Raw genomic sequence first — 18,854 nt, 5'->3', positions numbered from 1 at the left:
TACGGGTTACAGGTTACGGGTTACGGGTTACTGGTTACTTATTATGGATTACGGCTATGGTTACGCATACTTAGTGGCAAGACAAACATTCATAGGAGAACCCAAAAGACCGTAACGCAAACGCACGCAACGGTAACGCTAACATTTAGGTGAAACGGAAACGGAAACGCACAAACGCAACACGAGGGGATAGAGAGAGACAGACAGAGAGAAATAGATGAGGTCTGTGTGCATGCAAAAAGTATATTTATACATATAGATATTGATACATATTTAGGCATGGAGATAGTTTTAGTCACATATATCTGGTCTACAAACGAAAGATGTGTTCGAGTCGCAAGCGAAATCATCTCAAATCGAATCGAATCAAATGTAATCAAACGAAATAACAATCATAGGCGTTATGCAATCGACAAGAAATGAGGAAAATTGCAATTGGAAAACAATTTTAGCAGCAGCAGTAGAGCAGCGCAGCGAGACAGAGACAGACAGAGCGAAAAAGAGAGAGAGTGAGAGTGAGTGAAGAGGCGGAAGTGAGGAAGTGGGGTCCAAGTGGCCAAGAATTTTCTGCCATCGATATAAATAGCTCTTGGCCTCGGGCGAAAAGTGTTAAATTGTCTGCCAGGTGAGCGTTTCTCTGCGAAACTGAAAAGTTTCTCACAATTAAAAAGAAATTAAAAGAAACGAAAAGTACGGTTTTTTCTTCGGCAATCCGAAGCTTAGGGTACTCTGGCAAAGTTGATGGACTATGCATACATAAATTACTTAAATCGGCTAAGAAATATCTCAGGCACTTGGTGAACTAAGGCCGGCTAAAATTATCCTAATCGTAGTTTTTAAATTTAAACAAAAATTTTAATTTAAAACCGCGCACACCGCGGATACATTAAACGTTTTTAGGTGCCAAAAAGTATGCAGTGAAAATTTATCCCACACCGCTTGGCAGACAATCGAAATAAAATATATCATTGCATACTCTCAGGCAACTAAACAAGTGAATTAAAGCCGCCTAAAATTATCCTAATATTAGCTTTTAAATTTAAAAAAATTTTAATTCAAAACCGCGTATACATTAAACGTTTTTAAGTGCCAAAAAGTATGCAGTGAAAAATAATCCCACACCGTTTGGCGGACAATCGAAATAAAATATATCATTGCTTACTCTCAGGCAACTAAACTAGTGATTTAAAATCGCCAGTGGCATTTTTGTGTTTGCATTTCCCCCGGAAACAAAACACACATTAATCACATTAATGTCTCGAAATCATTTATAAAGCTTAAAGAGCTGGAATCGTTAAGCTGAAGCGTCATCAATCAAAAACGATTGTTATTTAGGTAATTTAAGAACAAAAAAAACGAAAAAGCGGACCACCGTACAGTTTAATCCTATTCTTTATCATTCCCAACTTGCCAAAAGTATAGCTACGCACTACGAGTATATACGAACTCGATCTAGGACTATCGTACTACTACGTGGATACGGGGATTGCGGGACGGGGGAATCCGGGGAGGGGAATCAGGTTTTACCACTTTAAACTTTTGCTCAAGCCGCTCAGGGTCGCCATTCAATCGTCTGTTCTGCTATAGCATCTAGTACTAGGTGTTTATTAGCATGATGTACACAATGGATGTGTCTATATAATATATATATACATTGCTTATGTACAGTTCGATTTTGGGGGGTGTTGCTGATGCGTTTATTAATATTGGTTGGACTTAATTGGTGCACAATTATTATTCGCATTCAGCATGTAGAAATGCCAGGCTACGGAATAAATGCTGTGATTTTTGTTTCGTTTAGGATTTCCTTTGTTTTAATTTCGGTTTTTTTTCATTTTTTCGATTTTTGTTTATTTTGATTTGGCTAGTTTTCATTGGACTATTTACAGCGGTGGCTAAATTATTACGCATACGTCGTGTGGTACACGATGAGGTTCGAAAAACGAAAGCGATTTGGTAGCAATGCAGTTAGCTAAACGAAAGACAAATCAAAGGAAAACAATGATAGCTATAGGTGTGGTTGCCGTCAGTGTGTGCGTGTGTGTGTGGTTGTTTGTGGGTGGTGTGTGTGGGGTGGATGTATATCTCATATCCCCCCACCCAAAGTCTGTGGCTTTTTACAGGGTGTTACTGGTGCCGGACCTGCGGCCCAGTGTCTGTGTGGTGTGATGGAGCTGCGGTCTTGGACCTCGGCTCTTCGCAACGCCAAAACCCTACTACACATTTTTGTTATCTATCTGTATATATGGTTTCTATATTGCTGGTTTGCGGCCTATTCAAATGCAAAGCGCGCACATGCCGATCATCGTCATTATCATCATCATTAACAGCATGACCATCATCATCATAATCACAACCATAATCAAATCAAAAGCAGAACAAAGCTATGCGTGTGTGTGTGTGTATTATCCGTATCTGTATTTCTATTTGTATTTGTATTTGTAATTGTATTTGTGTTGGTGTGCAGAGACAAAACCGAGAAATCATAAGGAACGCAAGAGAATAAACTTACCAATCGGAATCTGGATCTGAAGCTCCATCTCCGATACGCGATTTCCTAAACGAGTTTTGAAAGTATTTCATTTTTTTTTTGTTTTTTTGACTGTGTTCTTGCTACTTTTATTGTTGTTTATTTATTTTTTTAACATATATTTGCTTTGTATTTATTTTGATTGACTTAATTTGTTTTGTAATGTTTTCGAGGAGGCAATAGTAAGAGAATTCGATAGAAATAGATTGGCAAAGAGAGAGAGAGAGAGAGATAGAGAGAGTGGGTGGTGTGGGTGAGAGTGAGAGAGACGCACAAACACACAGATGGAGAGACACACACACACATACAACTGGGTGATATGGGCCCCCTTTTAACCCATCAGTGCCCATCCCTAGCCAAGCGGAAAAAGGCTTGCTGCACGATAAGATTACCCCGCTCTATAGCTATAGTCGTACATAAGTATACTACGTATATTACATGTACACAGTGGCGTACGAAAGTCTGTATTAAAAGGGGTATTTAGAAAATGAGATATGATTATAGTTAGATTAGTTACAATATTAGTTACTGCATTTTTTTTTATGTTTCATAAACAACATAAAAGATCTCTAAAACTATTTTGTATTAAATGGTTCACTTCTGTATTTATCATATTCAAATCACAAAAGAATTTTAATAAAATACCTATATCAAGCAATATGAAAGCCCTAGATCTATGTAGTATTAACCCCAAAACCCCCCGCGCTATACGCCACTGAATAAATGTATACAAATGCGTGTACGTGTGCGTGTATCTGTGGATGACCCCATTGTTGTTTTTGGGGTCAGCTGAACCATTTGTGGACTTTCGATTTAATATAAATTGAGAATGAGCTTGTTAGTTTTGGCGCTTGCCAATTCCCCGTTTCTCGTTTTTCGATTCGATTCGATTCTGGTTCGGAATCGGGTTCTAGTACGGGTTCGAAAAGGTTAAAGAGCTGGGCCCGGTATTAAATGGCATTCTTTATTGCACCACAAATCATCCAGCGAAATGTTAAAGGACTCTCCTGTTTGTACGTAAGTGTGGGTGTGTGTAGTTTGGACCATGTGTGGTCGGCTGAAAGTGTTATTGTTTAATGGCTGCATGATGTCCGATTTGGGGGCGCCTCGGGTTAACCGGCGATTCGGTTCCTAAGCCGGATTTCAATTAACGCCTCTGCCCGATTCACGGCTCTGAGTTCCCTGTTTCTCGTTTTCGGTTATTTGGTTTTGTGGTCATCAAGCCGCAGGCCGTGACGGTCCGGAATGCTAAGCCATTGCTTTCGGTTCTGTTCGGTTCGCCACTTGACTGACTGGCCGCACATGCCAGATGAAATAACAATTGAAAAATTCCATCGAGTCCTCTGGTGTTCCCTGGCAACTCCTGCCCCCTGTCCCCCTCTTCCAACCAATACCCCTGCTCCTCTGCCAATGGATATAGATTTATAACGCCCTGGGGACACTTCACACCCGGCAAAGTATGCTACACTCTGTGCCAGCCAGCTGTATTTCAAAACGTGCTAGGATGTCACGGAAGTCTACGGATGCCCTCAACGTAATTGTAGCGAGAAAAATGCTTTTGGCATCATATTTTAAGTGCCATTCGTTTGAATGGCTTACTAAATGGGCAATATGTCGGAATTATAAAATCAGCTTCTTAAAATGAAATGTTTTTATATATAAGTGGGTAACACTGACAAAATGAAATGCCTTTAAAGTCAAAACTTTTATTCTTAAATTATACATTATTCTTATATGATTTTCTTTATATTTAACTAAAAAAATTACAACGAAAGTATTGATAAAATGATACTACAATTATGATTTTTTTTTATATCTAACTAAGAAATTACAACGATGGTATTGATAAAAGTTTACTGGTTCGATAAGTTCTATTACATTAAAAAAAAAAAAAAACTATTTACTTGGATAATAATTTTGGCAAGCCTTTATAAAGACACAAAAAGTACGTGTACCACATAAAACCGCTTGACAAAAATGTAAAACCCACCGAAAGACATTTCGGTGACACTTAAACCAGACTCCGCTCGTAAATTCCCTTGACTGCGATTTTTTGCGACACCCACCGAGCGTGTATGTACCTTATTAGCCATGGCTAACACCCCAATTATTTGGGTCATCCCAGTTAATGAGGAACTTGAGCTTGCTGACAATGCAATAAAGCAGAAAATTTCAGACGACACCGGATGTGAGCCGCATTTCAAGTGCTTGCAAATCAAAACACAATTGCCGGATCGAACAAATGAATTTGATTGCGAATCAGAGTTGCTTGTAAGGGAATTACCTAACCGCAGGGATGGCGGGATGGGGGGGGGGGCATTAGGTAGGAGGCTCTGGGGATACGGAATATACATATACCGGAGGCCTCTCAGTTGTCACCGATGCCAAATGCAGCCCTTTTCGTCGGCCAAAAACCAGAAAAAACTAGATGATGACATCCAATCGGTTCAAGAGGATGCATAAATTCTAGGCTACCATTGAGTGTATTGTGTTCACTTGGCTTCTACATAAATTTGCAATTTTCTAAATTCAAATTCTTTGTAAGTTGTCAGTCAGTAGGCAATTTCCCATTTTGCATGCAGAATGCCAAAAGAGAAGCTGGGCGGTGGTGGGGGGCGAACTTTGTAGCATTGGCCTGTGCATAGGCGCAATGTGGTGTGTCTAGGCCAGTGGCGTAGACTGCAATTTCTAAGGGGGAGGGATTCTTCACAGCTCCCTGTAGCTGCATATTAGTGATGGCAGTCAGTTGTATACCTATATTTACTTTAACTAAGTTAAAGATTCTTTTGGGGGGGTATATCTATAGAAAGGGTATGAAAAAATATCGATTAATAAATATAACAACGTTTAATTGATAACTCATTATTAACACTATCCCTTTCTTACGTATTTATAATTATTTACGTTTATTTGTAATATGAAAACAAACATTGCCTTGACATATTTTTGAACAGCTATGTTTATTTCCCATATAAAGTAATCGGTTTTTCTTATCGATATAAGATCGATAAAAAAATCGTCCTAAAATAAATGTATATCACTTAACATGTAGACCTAATTAGCCTCATAAGTCTTATAAGAACATAATTTTTGGCATGGGGACCGGAACCCCCCCCTGCGTACGCCACTGTGTCTGTGTGTCTGAGTGTGTGCAATGGTGTATTTGTGTCAAAAGTTCGCCTACATTGCAGTCAGCAGCTTAAACATATCGATTTAAACGCACACTGACAAAAGCCACTTTAACTTTGGCTGTTTGCTGAGATTTTTCAAGCAAAAGTTCCTCTTACATCCTTATAAGCATGTGTGTGTTAGTGTGTGCTCGCGGTGGTATGTGTGAGTAATTGTAAAAGTGTGTGTGGTTGGTTGTGTTGGCATCTACTTGCTTAGCTGAGGCAAACTTTTTAAGTTGCCCTCTGCCAAAAATGAACCGAAACTAGAACAGAAAGCGGTAAAATGTATACCCAGCCAAGAGAGAAACCTCTTTCCCCATTACTTTCTAGTGGGTACAGTGTTACCTCCCCCTGCACGACCACGCCTGCCTACAGATCATATATCATATGCATATGGGCTAATAAATGCAAGTTCCCGTCAAATTTGTTAAATGAGAAAAGTCTTGGGGAGGTTTGTGCGGGGGCAAAGTTTCTCAAGAAAACTTATCGAGGCTTAACTGTGGAGAAAGAGAGAGAGAGAGAGGGGCAGTAGACACAGATCTGTGGAACAGAGAGTGGGAGTGGGATAGAGTTAGTTAGCGAACGGGCGAGCAGGCGGTTTTATGAGTTGAGTTTTAGTTCAGAGTTGAATTGAGTTGAGTTGAGAGAGGTCTGGCATTCGATTACACATCAATGATATATGGGTTATATATTAGGTTACACATAGGTTCATACACTACGTTTTTCGGATTAGTACGTTGTTAGAGCGAGAGAGAGAGTGTGAGCGCATGAGAGAGAGAAAGAGAGAGGGCGAGCGATCGATGAGCGTTAGTGAATGGGTTAGTACATATCGATAATTATCGAGGGGCGGATCGAGGACTTCGCTTTCGGTGGTGATGGTGGTGAGGATAGCAAGAGCCATGATTCTCTCTCGCACACACACGCACACGCACGCAAAGAGAGTTTACACACACATATAAATGGGTGCACAGAGAAAAAAACACTACAATATCGGTGCCATTTGGCCATCTTAGTTACTTAGTTTCACGATATTTCCCTCTATATTTTATTTATCAAACATAATCGTTCTACAACATTTTATGGAATCCAAAATAACACTTAGATTTTGAAATACAAAAAAATACAATGTAGCTAGTTAAATTCGATGTGAAATATCTACAGATTTTCAAAATAAAATCTTAATCTTAAATCATAGACGTGAAAAATGTTATATAATCGCTATAAATAAAAACTTAATATTCGACCTAATTAAATATATATATTTTATAACGTCACAACAATTAATTATTGCATATTTAAAATTCAGAATCTATAAATTGACACTTAAGATTTCATTAAATCTAACATCATTTGAATAAATATTTGAGCTTTACTTCCTCTAATGGTTTTTCTTTGTCTTCAAACAGAAACAACCAAATGGCTGACCAATGATAGTATTGATATTTTTTCTCTGTGCACTGGTTAGTTAGTTAACGCTAGCAAAACGCGAGAACGCAATAAGGGAACACTGAAAACGGGATTTGTGGGTGTGGCAACGTTCCTCTTGATGCGCCTCAGGGAGCAGTAGTAGGCCATCACGGCCCGCAGGCTCTTCCACTTCGTTGTCTGCTGGCCATTGGAGGCGGGTGAGGTCTGGACCGGATCCTTGTCCTCCGGGGCCAAAGATGCAGCCGCCACCAGCTCCTCGGGATGCTCGCTGATGAACGAGGAGAGGGTCTTCATCGCGGGCAGTGGCCGGCGGCCTTGACCCACCGGCGTGGTGGCGCTCTGGTCGGAGGATGGACTGTTCACATGGAGGCGCACTTGGCGCCGCTGACGGGCCTGGTGCGAATGCGGATGCGTATGCGGATGTGGATGCGGATGCGGTTGTGCCGGCGTCAGTATAAGTCTATCCCTCTCTGTGTAACTTAAACTAGTGGTGGTGCAACCACAGTGGTGCAGCTGCGCACTGGCCAGCGACGAGCTGCCGGATCTGCATGTGTGTTCAACATCCGATCGAGCGATGCGAAAAGTGGATACTCTGATTATAACATGCGATAGGCGAGGGGTAACTGGGCACGGCTGTCACTTTTTTATATATATATATACCAAAAAAAAATCATCTGTTTTAAGAAACTACATTTAATTATGATAACGATATAGCTGTATATTCAAAAGTTCAAAATGTATTTATATCTGATATAAAACATTGCAACAATCTCAATTAAGGAGCATCTTGGTATGCCGTCTTTGAAATTCTGTCTTTCTATTTAAATATAATTGGGTTCATTTTGCAAAGTATTTAAAAATTTTAATATTATCCATTCAATAGTTTCTTTTACAAATTCAATAAGATATACATAAGATATATATATCTAGCCAAAATTCTTGAACAATTTAAAATGGATGAAATTTTCCCTAAAGACTAAGTAGAAGCAAGTTCAGATCTATTCTACGAAGAAATGTCTTTTGTATACCCTTGCAGAGGGTATAATGACTTTAGTCAGAATTTTGCAATGCAGTGAAGGAGACGTTCCGACCTAATAAAGTATATATATTCTTGATCAGCACCATGTCCGTCTGTCCGTTTCTACACAATCTTGTCGATCAGTTTTAAAGCTATCGGGATGAAACCTTCCCAAGAGTCTTATTTCTATTGCAGGTAGTACATAAGTCGGAAAGAGCCGGATCGGACAACTATATCCTATAACTCCCTTAGGAAGGATCGAAAAGAATTTTTTTTTGTGTAAAAAAAATATAACTTCGTTGTTTTTTTAAATATTAACTTCTACTCTTAGGATTAACATTTTTTTAATATTTCAAAATTTAAAATAAAATTTTAAAAGAATTTGACGACTTTATCATATAGCTGTCATAGGAACGATCGGGTAATTAATGTCAAAATAATACAAAGTCCGTTATTTGTCTTTTATTTACGGTAGTAAATTAAGATGAAAAGTTATCTTTATATTTCTGCAATTAGTTCTTAGTTTTCCTAAAATGGGAAAGCTCTGTACATACAGGAAACGACCTGTAAGGGTATAGAAACTTCGGCTTGCCGAAACTAGCTTCCTTTCTTGCTTGTGCTTTTTTTTCTGACTTGTCTTGATTAAATTGTTTGCCCTGGGACATTAGCATTCTGGAAGTGGCAGCTGCGGTTCAGTGTGGATATGGTGGTTCATGGTTTCATGGTTTCGTTCTGGAGTGAAGCTGGAGTGGAATCGTGTGCTCGAAGATTAGCCCGGCGAGGGCACATTAGGCCAAAGAGTTGTCAACTCCTGTCCCCCGGGAGGGCGGCTCCTCCTTCCGCTTCCACCGCCTTTGTTTGCCTGGGTCGGGTTAATTAATGAAATCATGTACACACACACACACACACACCCTGACAGTCTGACACTGTGACACCCCGAGACACACACACATAGCACGGACATGGGCAATCCCGGCTAATTGTCATTGCTAATTTCCTTTTTGCCACCACAAAGGCATAACAAACACAAACAAAAGTTGCCCCTGTGTGTGTGTGAGTGCGTATATGGTAGTGTGTCTGTCTGAGTGACAGCTCCATTCAACCGCTAAAGCAAAAAAAAAAAAGTTGAAAAACCACAATCTCAACATTTACTTGGAATAGACTCTTTGGACAGTGCGTTTAATATCAGTAAGGCAAGCAAATATTAATGTCACTTACTCTTTTAACATCATTTTAAAATTCAAAACCCAATTATTCATTTTTGCATGTGCAGTAAAACAACCGAGGGTGAAATCACTCATTAAGGTGTCTAAAAGTATGCAACAATATATTTTGAGTCCGAAAGTCCTATGGTTTCATTCCGAAAAACCAGGTTGTGCTTTTCTCTGCCTCGTTTTAGACACATTTTGAAATGTTTTCACACCCAGGGTTATTTGTGTGGCACCCCCCTTAATTGGAAATTATAAGTATTCTATTATTTTAACACTTAACCCACAGCTATGAAACGCACTGTTCCTGTATCGAGCTTCCGTCAGTCGGATCCTAGAGCCCCTGATTAGATTAACCAGAACCCAAACTGGAAACTTTTGAAGTCGCATTCGCATTCACATTCCCATTCAGATTTCAATTTCCATTTGGCATTTCCCAATGCCAGGCTTTAGCTTCGTCCGCAAGGATTCGCAAGGACGTAGAGGTTGGGCCTGCTCCGGAGGGGCCAAGGGGGGGGGGGGAAAGACTTGCTAATTGCTAATTTAATTTAATTGAATCGAATCGCGCTGGTTGTTTTTTCTGGTCCTTGTCTTACAAATACGGATGCGAGTACGGATGTGATGTCGCTTACGGTTAATCAAATACAGAGTACAAAAAGCTGCCAAGGCTAGCGAAGCCCAACAAAGTATGCTACACATTTATCAATTACGCTTACGGCACGTGTCTATGTATATGTAGTTAGTTACTGCACAAGTATGAGTGAGTGTTGTGTAAATGTGGCTGGTGTTAGTGTGTGTGCTTCTGGTGTTTCTGTGTGTAAAATGCGGACTGCAGGACAAGCAGAGCCGGATTATGTTTATGTGTTTGGTAGCAACTTGGCACGATTTGAATAAATCATCTTTGTGATGCACCTCTTCGTTTTTTACTCCGCCTTCAACTTTTATTTTACACGTGTCGGGGTGAGTGCACTGAGCGAAACAAATGCCTCCTAAGGGCAGGGTTTTTACATTTTCAATTTCTCGTACTAGACAAGTAAGTATTTTTTAAATCAAAAAGTAACCATTGGTCGATTTTACCAATAACAACAACAAAATACAACCTTGTAATTTTACCAAGCAATTTTTTCTTTTACTACAAATTTTTTTTCTAAATTTTAATATTAATCTAAAATTACGCGATAATATACTTGTAATACTTAAATTTAAAAGGTAAGCGAATCAAAATTTCACGGAAAAATTTAAAAAAACTTAAATGTTGCAATACTTATTGGCAATATTTATATAATCTTTAGCTAAAAGTCTTTGGCAAATAATTATAAAATATGTTTAGAATAACATCAGCAATTGAAATGAGCTTTATAATAAGTTCTTTAATTTTTAAGAGGCATTTTGTAAGGCTAACTTGTTTTCTATGTCTTAGTTAAAAAGTTCTACCGCCGACCTTAGTTGGCATTTTTTCGCTCAGTGCAGGTGTGGGTGTTCATTGGCTTGGCCTGTGTGTGGGTGTGCTCATCGAACTTACCGCTGACTGGGACTTTTGCTGTCCGAGGAGTGCGCCGCACTGTTGTTGTCTTCGTCGCGGACCATCTTGTGGTGCCGCTTGTGATAGCCACCGTCGCTGGGACCGGCACCACCGGATCCGCCCCCACCGCCTCCGCCTCCTCCCCCTCCGCCGGAACTACTGGTGCCCGTGGGACTGATGACGTCCGTATCGCTGTTGCAGTCGTGCACCTGACGGGCCACATCCTTCACAAACTTGCCCGCTTCGTGCTCGTGGGCTTCCATCTGCAAGTGGGGAAGATACGGAGGTTCGACCGGATTAATTGAGCTCATTGGTATATATACTTATGGGTGTATATAAGCAGACACCTCATCTCATCAATCGGAATTGAGCCCATCTTAATTGCTAATTATGCAAACTCTGCCTGTAACAGGATCTCAAATGTCAATGCATTTGTACAGCGCAGGTCATAACTATAACTATTCATATTATTGTAGCTCTTAAGCCCTTTAAATACTACCCAAAGTGTTGTTTTAAAGTCTACAAAAATAAGCAAAGTTAAGGTTATGTAAAATACAATATAAATAGTTGAAAATGTATATGAATTAATGCATATTCTAAGAAAACTAAATCACATATAAAATACAAGCAACTATAAAAATAAATATTCTATTTTCTAATCAGCTAGTTTCAGGTTACAGGGCCTTACAAAAATAAATGTATAAATTACATATGTATGATGCATAAAACGATTTTTTAAGGCTAACCATGAATGCAGGGAGCGAATGCTTGTATCCCAGAACTTTTATCCTCTCAATCAGTGAGGGTAGGTGCTATTATGTCACCCGCAACTGTGCATATACATATACGCATATCTGCAACAGCATCGACATTCGTATCCGTAACTGCATCTGGCACTGAGCCTTGCCACTTTGGCCCATGGTGCATTTTAAATCGGATGATGTTGACGATAATAATTAAACTTTGATTCGATTACTAGTGACACGAAAACTTGGCCAACTCTGAGCCTTCAGGTGAGCAAAAGTTGGCCGGGAAATAAGTGGATGGCTGGTTGTGTGTGACGAAGGTTGCGCAGGTGGTTGAAAAACTGCCGAACGAATTGGGTGGCAAAAAACAGCCATGAGCTCTGAGAACTTTTGTCGAACATGCTTTTTTTTAAATTTAAATATTGCATTATTGATACCTGTCGAAATTGGCTGACTACAGAAATTGACTTAAAGCGCGTTTTTATACCCAAGGCGGTTTTTTACTATATATAAAGAGATTGTTAAAATAAAATCCATTTAAATAAAGTATAAAGCCAATGGTAATACAAAAAACATTTTTTAAGTCCCATTTTACGTACAGCCTTAAAAAAGTGTAGCTTTAATATTTATTAACTAAAATATTAGGCAAAGCCAACCACGTAATTTAATAATACAAATCAAATAGGAAAAACGAACAGGCATTTTATTTTCTAAAAATCGATAGGATTAAAAAGAAAAGCATTACAAGCACGTGCATAATGACAGTAATTATTATTCTCTAATGCGCAGGATGTTTCTCGGTTATCAAATGGGAATTAAATGAGAAAATTCAAATGGAAGCATAAATGTTCCACAAAAAATCAATAAGAATTAGTCAAGACTAATCATGGCATCGCAATTCCACCGCAATAAAATCAGAATCAAAATCCCAGCCACTCTTATGGGATCAGGGTCGGACATGAAGACCACTTGTTGGCCAAAACCATTATCAATTTAACATCAATGGCCAAAACTAACTTTAAGTGAGCTCCATTGAAAGCCGGTTCGCCAAGTACTTATATAAGTACTCGAGTGCCGCAAACTTGAAAGCTTCGATTTGACCATTGGGACAGATTGACGGTGCTAGTGTCCGTACTCCGTATCCGTATCCCTGTTCCGTATCCATGTTCATATTCCGCAAGCCCCGAAAACCCCGCAAACCGCTCATCCACCTTGTGGTCCGTGTGAGTGGGCGTGTGTCCGTGACAAAACTGGCTAAATCCAGTGGGGGGCTTCAATTTGGCCAACGGTCCAAATAGGGGAAACCGCATAACATACACATATCTAGCGGAATTTGTACGCCGTTTCCACCAATTAGTTGACAAATCGGTTGAGTGCCAGACTATGCTTCACTTGTGAGCTATACCACACCAAATATATGTATATACCTACATCTGCGGTCGAAATAATAGTGATATTTGCCTGTGTAAAATCAAACAGCAAACAGCCATCTAATATTATAATTCAACGACAATTTATTGGCCCACGTTGAAATGTCAATATGGTGGAATTGTATACTTTAGTGTGATATATCACAGAACTTATAAAAAGAGTCGGGAAGCAAATGGCAAATCTTGAATGCCATTTAACACCGATACTAATACGTTTGTATGTTATTTTGAATTCTAACATTAAATGGGTAAAAACTTTAACTTTTTTTAAATCACTTGTATATTTGCCCACAAGTAGGCCACAAAGGACGGCGATATTTTTTGCTGCCTACTTTTAGACACCTCTAAGACTAAAAACCTAAATTACTAAAACATTAGTAATTTCTCTACGACAGCACTGTTATTTATGACCCCTGCTGTACATATAGAGCCTTGATCCGTGCCACCAGCAGCTGTCGCCCGTGGACATGGCAATTAAATGCGCCACAAAACTTGATTGGAAATTATTGTGGTTCTTAGTTCTGGGAACTGGGATAACTGCGCTGGTGGTTTCCAAAGTCATGCTGTTAAGCTTCCCTACCGAATCGAAAGGACTTCACATATAGTTGTGCCCGAAACTATGATGAACCATAGAGTGAAGTGGCCTCCGTTTTAATTAGCCATTGACAAAACGGATAAAAGTTCATATATATATGGGAAGCATTTCCAATTTCCTGCACATATTCTGTTGCTCGTTGGCCGGGTTATTTGGGTGCAGCGAACTCGAGTGGACGAATTGCCGGCGAGCAGCTAACTTTTCATGATTGAGCCTTGATTTTCTTTAATGGCTTTTACGTAATTTACCCATGGCTGGCACACTTGGGCAGCAAAACTATTTGGCCAGCGCTTTCAAAACTAATTTAATAACTTTTGGTCAGTTTGCACATTTTAATGAATATTCATACTGATCTAGGGCTCTCGCATCAATGTTTTTTTTTGTTTGAATTTTGGAAATTCAGGTAACGAGTTTAACGAAGTTTCCTTTAGAAAGTTGTTCAAAATTATGCGGACAATGCTGATGGAATTTGGGTAAAGAGTTCTAGACGGCTTAAAATTCCGGCTAGATTAAAACTTAAATTGGTAAATTGGTTAATGTTTTCTAATATTCTGGTATCAAGTGCAGCATAAGCACTGAAAACATTGTATTAGAAAGTTGGTCTTTTCAAAGGTAATCAATTTTAAACATGCCTAAATAAGTTTATCTATTGAATATTAATGAGTTGTAAGGAAATGGCAACTTATTTGTTTCGACCCTTGTTTATTTATAAAACCCACGTTGCATTTTATGGCAATTTTCTCAAATGGTTTTCCGATATTTATTTGCAAGCTGCTTTTGACTACTATTTTAAGCAACGGCTATAGCCCCAATTCATTTTAATATGCCCATACATATTTGCGCTGTCCTCCGCAAGCGATATCATTAAAATGTAGCTACCATGGCCGGACATAACACTAAAACTCATAATCAAAAATGTTTAAATTTTATGCCCTTGTTTGTCACTCAACATTAATGAGCAACGAGAGGAGACAGTCGTGAGATTGGTGGAAATGTGGCCAAAGTGATTGGTGAAATGGGAATAAATGGAAGCTAAAGCCAATCTACACTGAAATTTAAGAATGTTCCATATAAATATTAATGCCTAAACTTATAAATAAAAGTTCTCAAAATCTACTAAAATATTTAAAATGATGATTACCTAATATTAATTATGTTACTAATAGTCTGTATTTCTCAAGGAAAATATTCTTCAAACCTATTAAGAATAGTACGCCTTTTTTAACATTTTAATTAAATATATTGTTAGCTATAATTATATGTAGATAAATTATTTATTAACCAGCATCACAATACAGGAACAAAAATGTTAAATAGTATAAAAAATCAAGGCAACTTATAGAACATAAATTGTTGTTGGTTGTTGGTTTAGTGTAAGCATTTTTATGCCTTATAAAACATTTTGTGATGAGGGCCCTAATTAAAAGACAATCTGGAAGCACTATAATAGTTCCATTAAAAATAAATAAATAAATAATTAGGTAAGTTTTGCAAAAACTTTTTCACATTTTATAAAAATTTTTAAACATACTTAAAGTGACTGATGAATATTTTGTGGTTAATTATTTAGGATTTTAAAGGGTTTGAAATGTTTGAACTAAATTTTTCAAATGGGCTTGTAAACGAGGATTTTGAGGATCAATATTATCATCTAATGAAATCTTTAAAATAAAAACCTATACAATAAAACCTTGAAATCCGAATGAACGAATCATAAACTCTAATGCTCGAATTAGAAGTAACAACGTTATCAAGAGGTACGCTTCTAGAGGATATAAATCAGAGACCATTTTAATGTTTCGCGCAGTGTAATGAGGATAACATACCAAGGGCACGATATTGCACTTCTGGGAATCGGGCCTGAAATTGGACTGGGGATGGCAGGCTACGAGTGGGAGATACGAGTGTTTGAGGAGGCGGTGTGGAATGTGTGTGGGTGCCACCTACTGCCCAATATGGACCCAGGGACTCACCGCATATAGGCCCGTTGCAGTGGCCCCCGACGACGAGGAGGATGCCGCTGCCGCTCCAGTGCTGCCGTAGTTGAGCTGTGAGTGATAGCCGCTGGAGAGGATCTTCTTGTGTGCGGATGCATGCGCCCGATACGCGCTCACGCTCAGTTTCATCCTGACATCCACTCAACCGACCGCCCGCCCCGCCGCCCTCGCCTGCGATACGTGGGCGTGGCAGTTGCTCCTTTTTCCGCTCGAATTCGAAAAAGGAATCTGTATCTGTGTCCTTGCCTGTGTGAGTGGGCGGGGGCGTTGATGATTCCGTGGGCGTGGTTGCTGCACTGCTGCTGTTGCAGCTTGTATTGCTGTTGCTGTTGTATTTACCACTTGTATTGCTGTTGCCGCTTTAATGGCTTATGTTGCAGATGCTGCTGTTGCTGCTCTTCTCTTTTTTCTTTGAGTAGATGTTATTGCCTTGTCTATAGTAGCTAGTGTTGCAATTATTGCTGTTGCTGCTGTTGCTTCTACTTCAGTTGTTGCTGATGTTGCAGCTGTTGCCGCAATTGCTGTAGCCGATGTTGCCGGTGTTGTTTCTACTCCAGTTGTTGCTGATGTTGCAGCTGTTTCTTCTATAGCTGTAGCCGATGTTGCTGCTGTTGTTTCTACTCCAGTTGTTGCTGCTGTTTCTTCTAGTGCCCTAGCCGATGTTGGTGCTGCTGCTGTTTCTGCTCCAGTTGTTGCTGATGTTGCACTTGTTACTAATGTTGCTGTTGCTTCTGCAATTGTTGTTGCTTCTCCTGCTGTTTAAATAAATGTTGTTGCTCTTCCGCTTTCAATTGAAGATTTTGAAGAAGGTGTTGCCGCTGTCTCTTGGTCTGCAATTGTTGCTGCTGCAGCTGCAATTGTAGATGTTGCTGGTGCTTCTTCTACAATTGTTACAAATGTTAATGTTGCTGCTGTCTCTCCAGCTATTGTTGTTCCTCCCTCCGCTGTTTTTTTTTTTTTTACTTTGGCAGCTGCCTTTGTTGCCGTTGTCGCTTTCAAGTTGCGTTGAATTGGGCTTAATTGAGTGCCCACAGGCGTCTGACGATGACGACAAGGACAACGAGGGCGACACCGTTTTGAGGGGGGCGTGGCAATGGGAGGAGGGGCTGGAATTTGGAATCTGCAGGACGGGGCAAGAATGTCGACACCGACGAGGCACACACAAAGCAATCTTTTTATTGGCGTCTTTGGTGGCGTTGTTGCTGCTGTCGCTGTTGCTGTTGCTGTTGCTGTTGCTGTTGCTGTTGCTGTTGCTGCCCGTGGTTCTGGTCCTGATGCGAGACAAAGACAAAGGTCCCGGCGATGATGGACTGGTGGCCAGGATGCCCGGCAACCCGGGCAAATTCGGGGCTCCGCTGCTCAGTTTTAGTTGGCCATAAACGATGGAGCTGCCATTGAGCCATGTAGCTGGCTTCTGTGTGCGTGTTTGTGACTGTTTGTGCGTGTGCCACCTCCTTTTTTGGGGTCCTTTCTATGTCTGTATATGTGTGTGTGTGTGTGTGTGTGCGATTTCCGGGGGCGTGGCAGCAGTACCGTTGTCAAGCTGTCTCTCCCTGGAGGATCCTTGCCTGTGCTCGCTTTTAATTGTTTGTAATTTGGTTTTTAGTGCTCTAAGGTGGCTTGTTTTTGTTTGTCGTTTTTCTTGTTACTGTATCTGGTTGTTGTATCCTTTGTTCTTATAGTTGCTGTTGTAGTTGTTGCTTTGGTGTTATTGTTGTTAAGGCCTCATGTCACTTTAGTTACAAGTATCTGTAGCTGCCGCTGTCGTTTCCGCTCGCTGTCGCTGTCGCTGTTGTTGCTGTTGCTGTTGCTGTTGCTGTTGTTGCCTGCAGGCAGGAAGGAAAACATTTAGCTAAGTAAACATTAAAGTGCAAATTAATTAAAATGTCTAACAATTTAGTTGCGAAACACAACACAGCACGCACAGACACACACAGCACACACACACTCGGGGCACAGCATTAAGTGTTTCACACCGAAACGATTTAGTTTTCAACAGAATTCCAAGAGCCAAAAGTCGTTTAAAGGGCAACCACAGCTCTCCCATCGGTATTTGCTATAGCGCACAATTACACAGAGAGAAAAAATGGTATCAGCTTCAGAGCACTTGAGTATCTTAAAGGATTTGTGGGGCTAGCATTTTCAAACACCTGATCTGAATTTTGAAGTGGAAAATAAATCTAAGATTTATTATTAGTACACATTTTGACTGCAGAAAAGTGGTTTTAAAGAAAGCATAAGATAAAAAAAGCATAAGATTTAAAGAAAGCATAAGATAAAAAGGTACTCCTTATTAAAATTCAATTGTTATATAATTAATGAATGAAATCAATAGTATTCAAAAAGTAAGGAATGTTCTTTCATTTTTCTTTTCTCGTCTAAGTATTGCATAGCCCAATTCCTCAAAAATCTTTGCTTGCATTTCCTTTTAAACACGATTCATAAGAGGTACCCCCATTTAAAGTGCTCTGCACTGACTTGCTTGGAATGCAATTCAAATGAATTGTTAAATACAAAACTTCGCACCCAAACCATCCGCAGTAAATATTTGAACGGGTGGATTGAAAACTGGGGGGGGGGGGGGGGTTAGGTCAATAAATAAGGAAAAAAGGATGGTGGCTGGAAAAGGTGAATTTGTGTGGGTCAGCACAGAGTTCATTAACTTTGCGGCAAGTTTGATTTGTGCGTAATTGAACCTTTTCGCACCGACAAGTTGCTTAACTATCAGCCACCGTGATTGATGGCCAATGATTGACGGGTATCATGGGTTCCCTGCTCAGAGGGCGGGGCCAGTGAGTTATCTAATTAGTGATAGCCACTTAACCCCAATCAATCAACCTGATTAGCCCCTGAATGGGTTGTCAATCGGCTAAGCAACATCCGAGCTTAGGCCTCTAAATTATATTTTGCAAACATATATGTATAACTAACAGCTGAATAAATACCATTAAAAAACTGTTAAGTTATTCGGTAAGATGACACATTTTCGTTGTAATTTAATATGAATAAGTCATCAATCAACTTTTCAGAAAAGTTATCCATCCGGAAATCCTTAAATATTGCCGCAATTGTTTTGCCACAAATTTCTAATGAATAACAATCTTTGAACAAATCATGCGTGAAGTAATCGGCATTCATTATTCAGCTGTTGAATCGCCCACGAAAATCCATTCCCAATCCCAATCCCTTTCTCAATCCCAATCCAAATCA

At 39.7% G+C, this 18,854-nt stretch overlaps 1 protein-coding gene across 9 annotated transcripts in view; it reads right to left on the bottom strand.

The window, feature by feature from the left end:
* LOC119558349 (pneumococcal serine-rich repeat protein) overlaps positions 1 to 15,797 on the bottom strand; it is a 30,524-nt gene extending 14,727 nt beyond the window's left edge. For 5 of the 9 annotated variants that reach the window (XM_037871838.1, XM_037871842.1, XM_037871845.1 and 2 more), the window contains exons 1-3: positions 15,621 to 15,797; positions 10,877 to 11,139; positions 2,513 to 2,557 (exon numbers count right to left, since the gene is read on the bottom strand). In XM_037871838.1, the coding sequence (XP_037727766.1) occupies positions 2,513 to 2,557; positions 10,877 to 11,139; positions 15,621 to 15,773 (461 nt within the window). In that variant the 5' untranslated portion in view covers positions 15,774 to 15,797. Of the gene's footprint in view, positions 1 to 1,527; positions 2,393 to 2,512; positions 4,202 to 10,876; positions 11,140 to 15,620 lie in introns of those variants that run through there. The other 4 variants (XM_037871839.1, XM_037871843.1, XM_037871846.1 and 1 more) reach the window with 3 other exon arrangements.
* Between the last annotated feature and the right edge of the window lie 3,057 nt (positions 15,798 to 18,854).

The sequence above is a fragment of the Drosophila subpulchrella genome, chromosome X, assembly GCF_014743375.2.
Source record: "Drosophila subpulchrella strain 33 F10 #4 breed RU33 chromosome X, RU_Dsub_v1.1 Primary Assembly, whole genome shotgun sequence".
NCBI lineage: Eukaryota > Metazoa > Arthropoda > Insecta > Diptera > Drosophilidae > Drosophila > Drosophila subpulchrella.
This window is presented reverse-complemented; position numbering and strand designations above follow the sequence as displayed.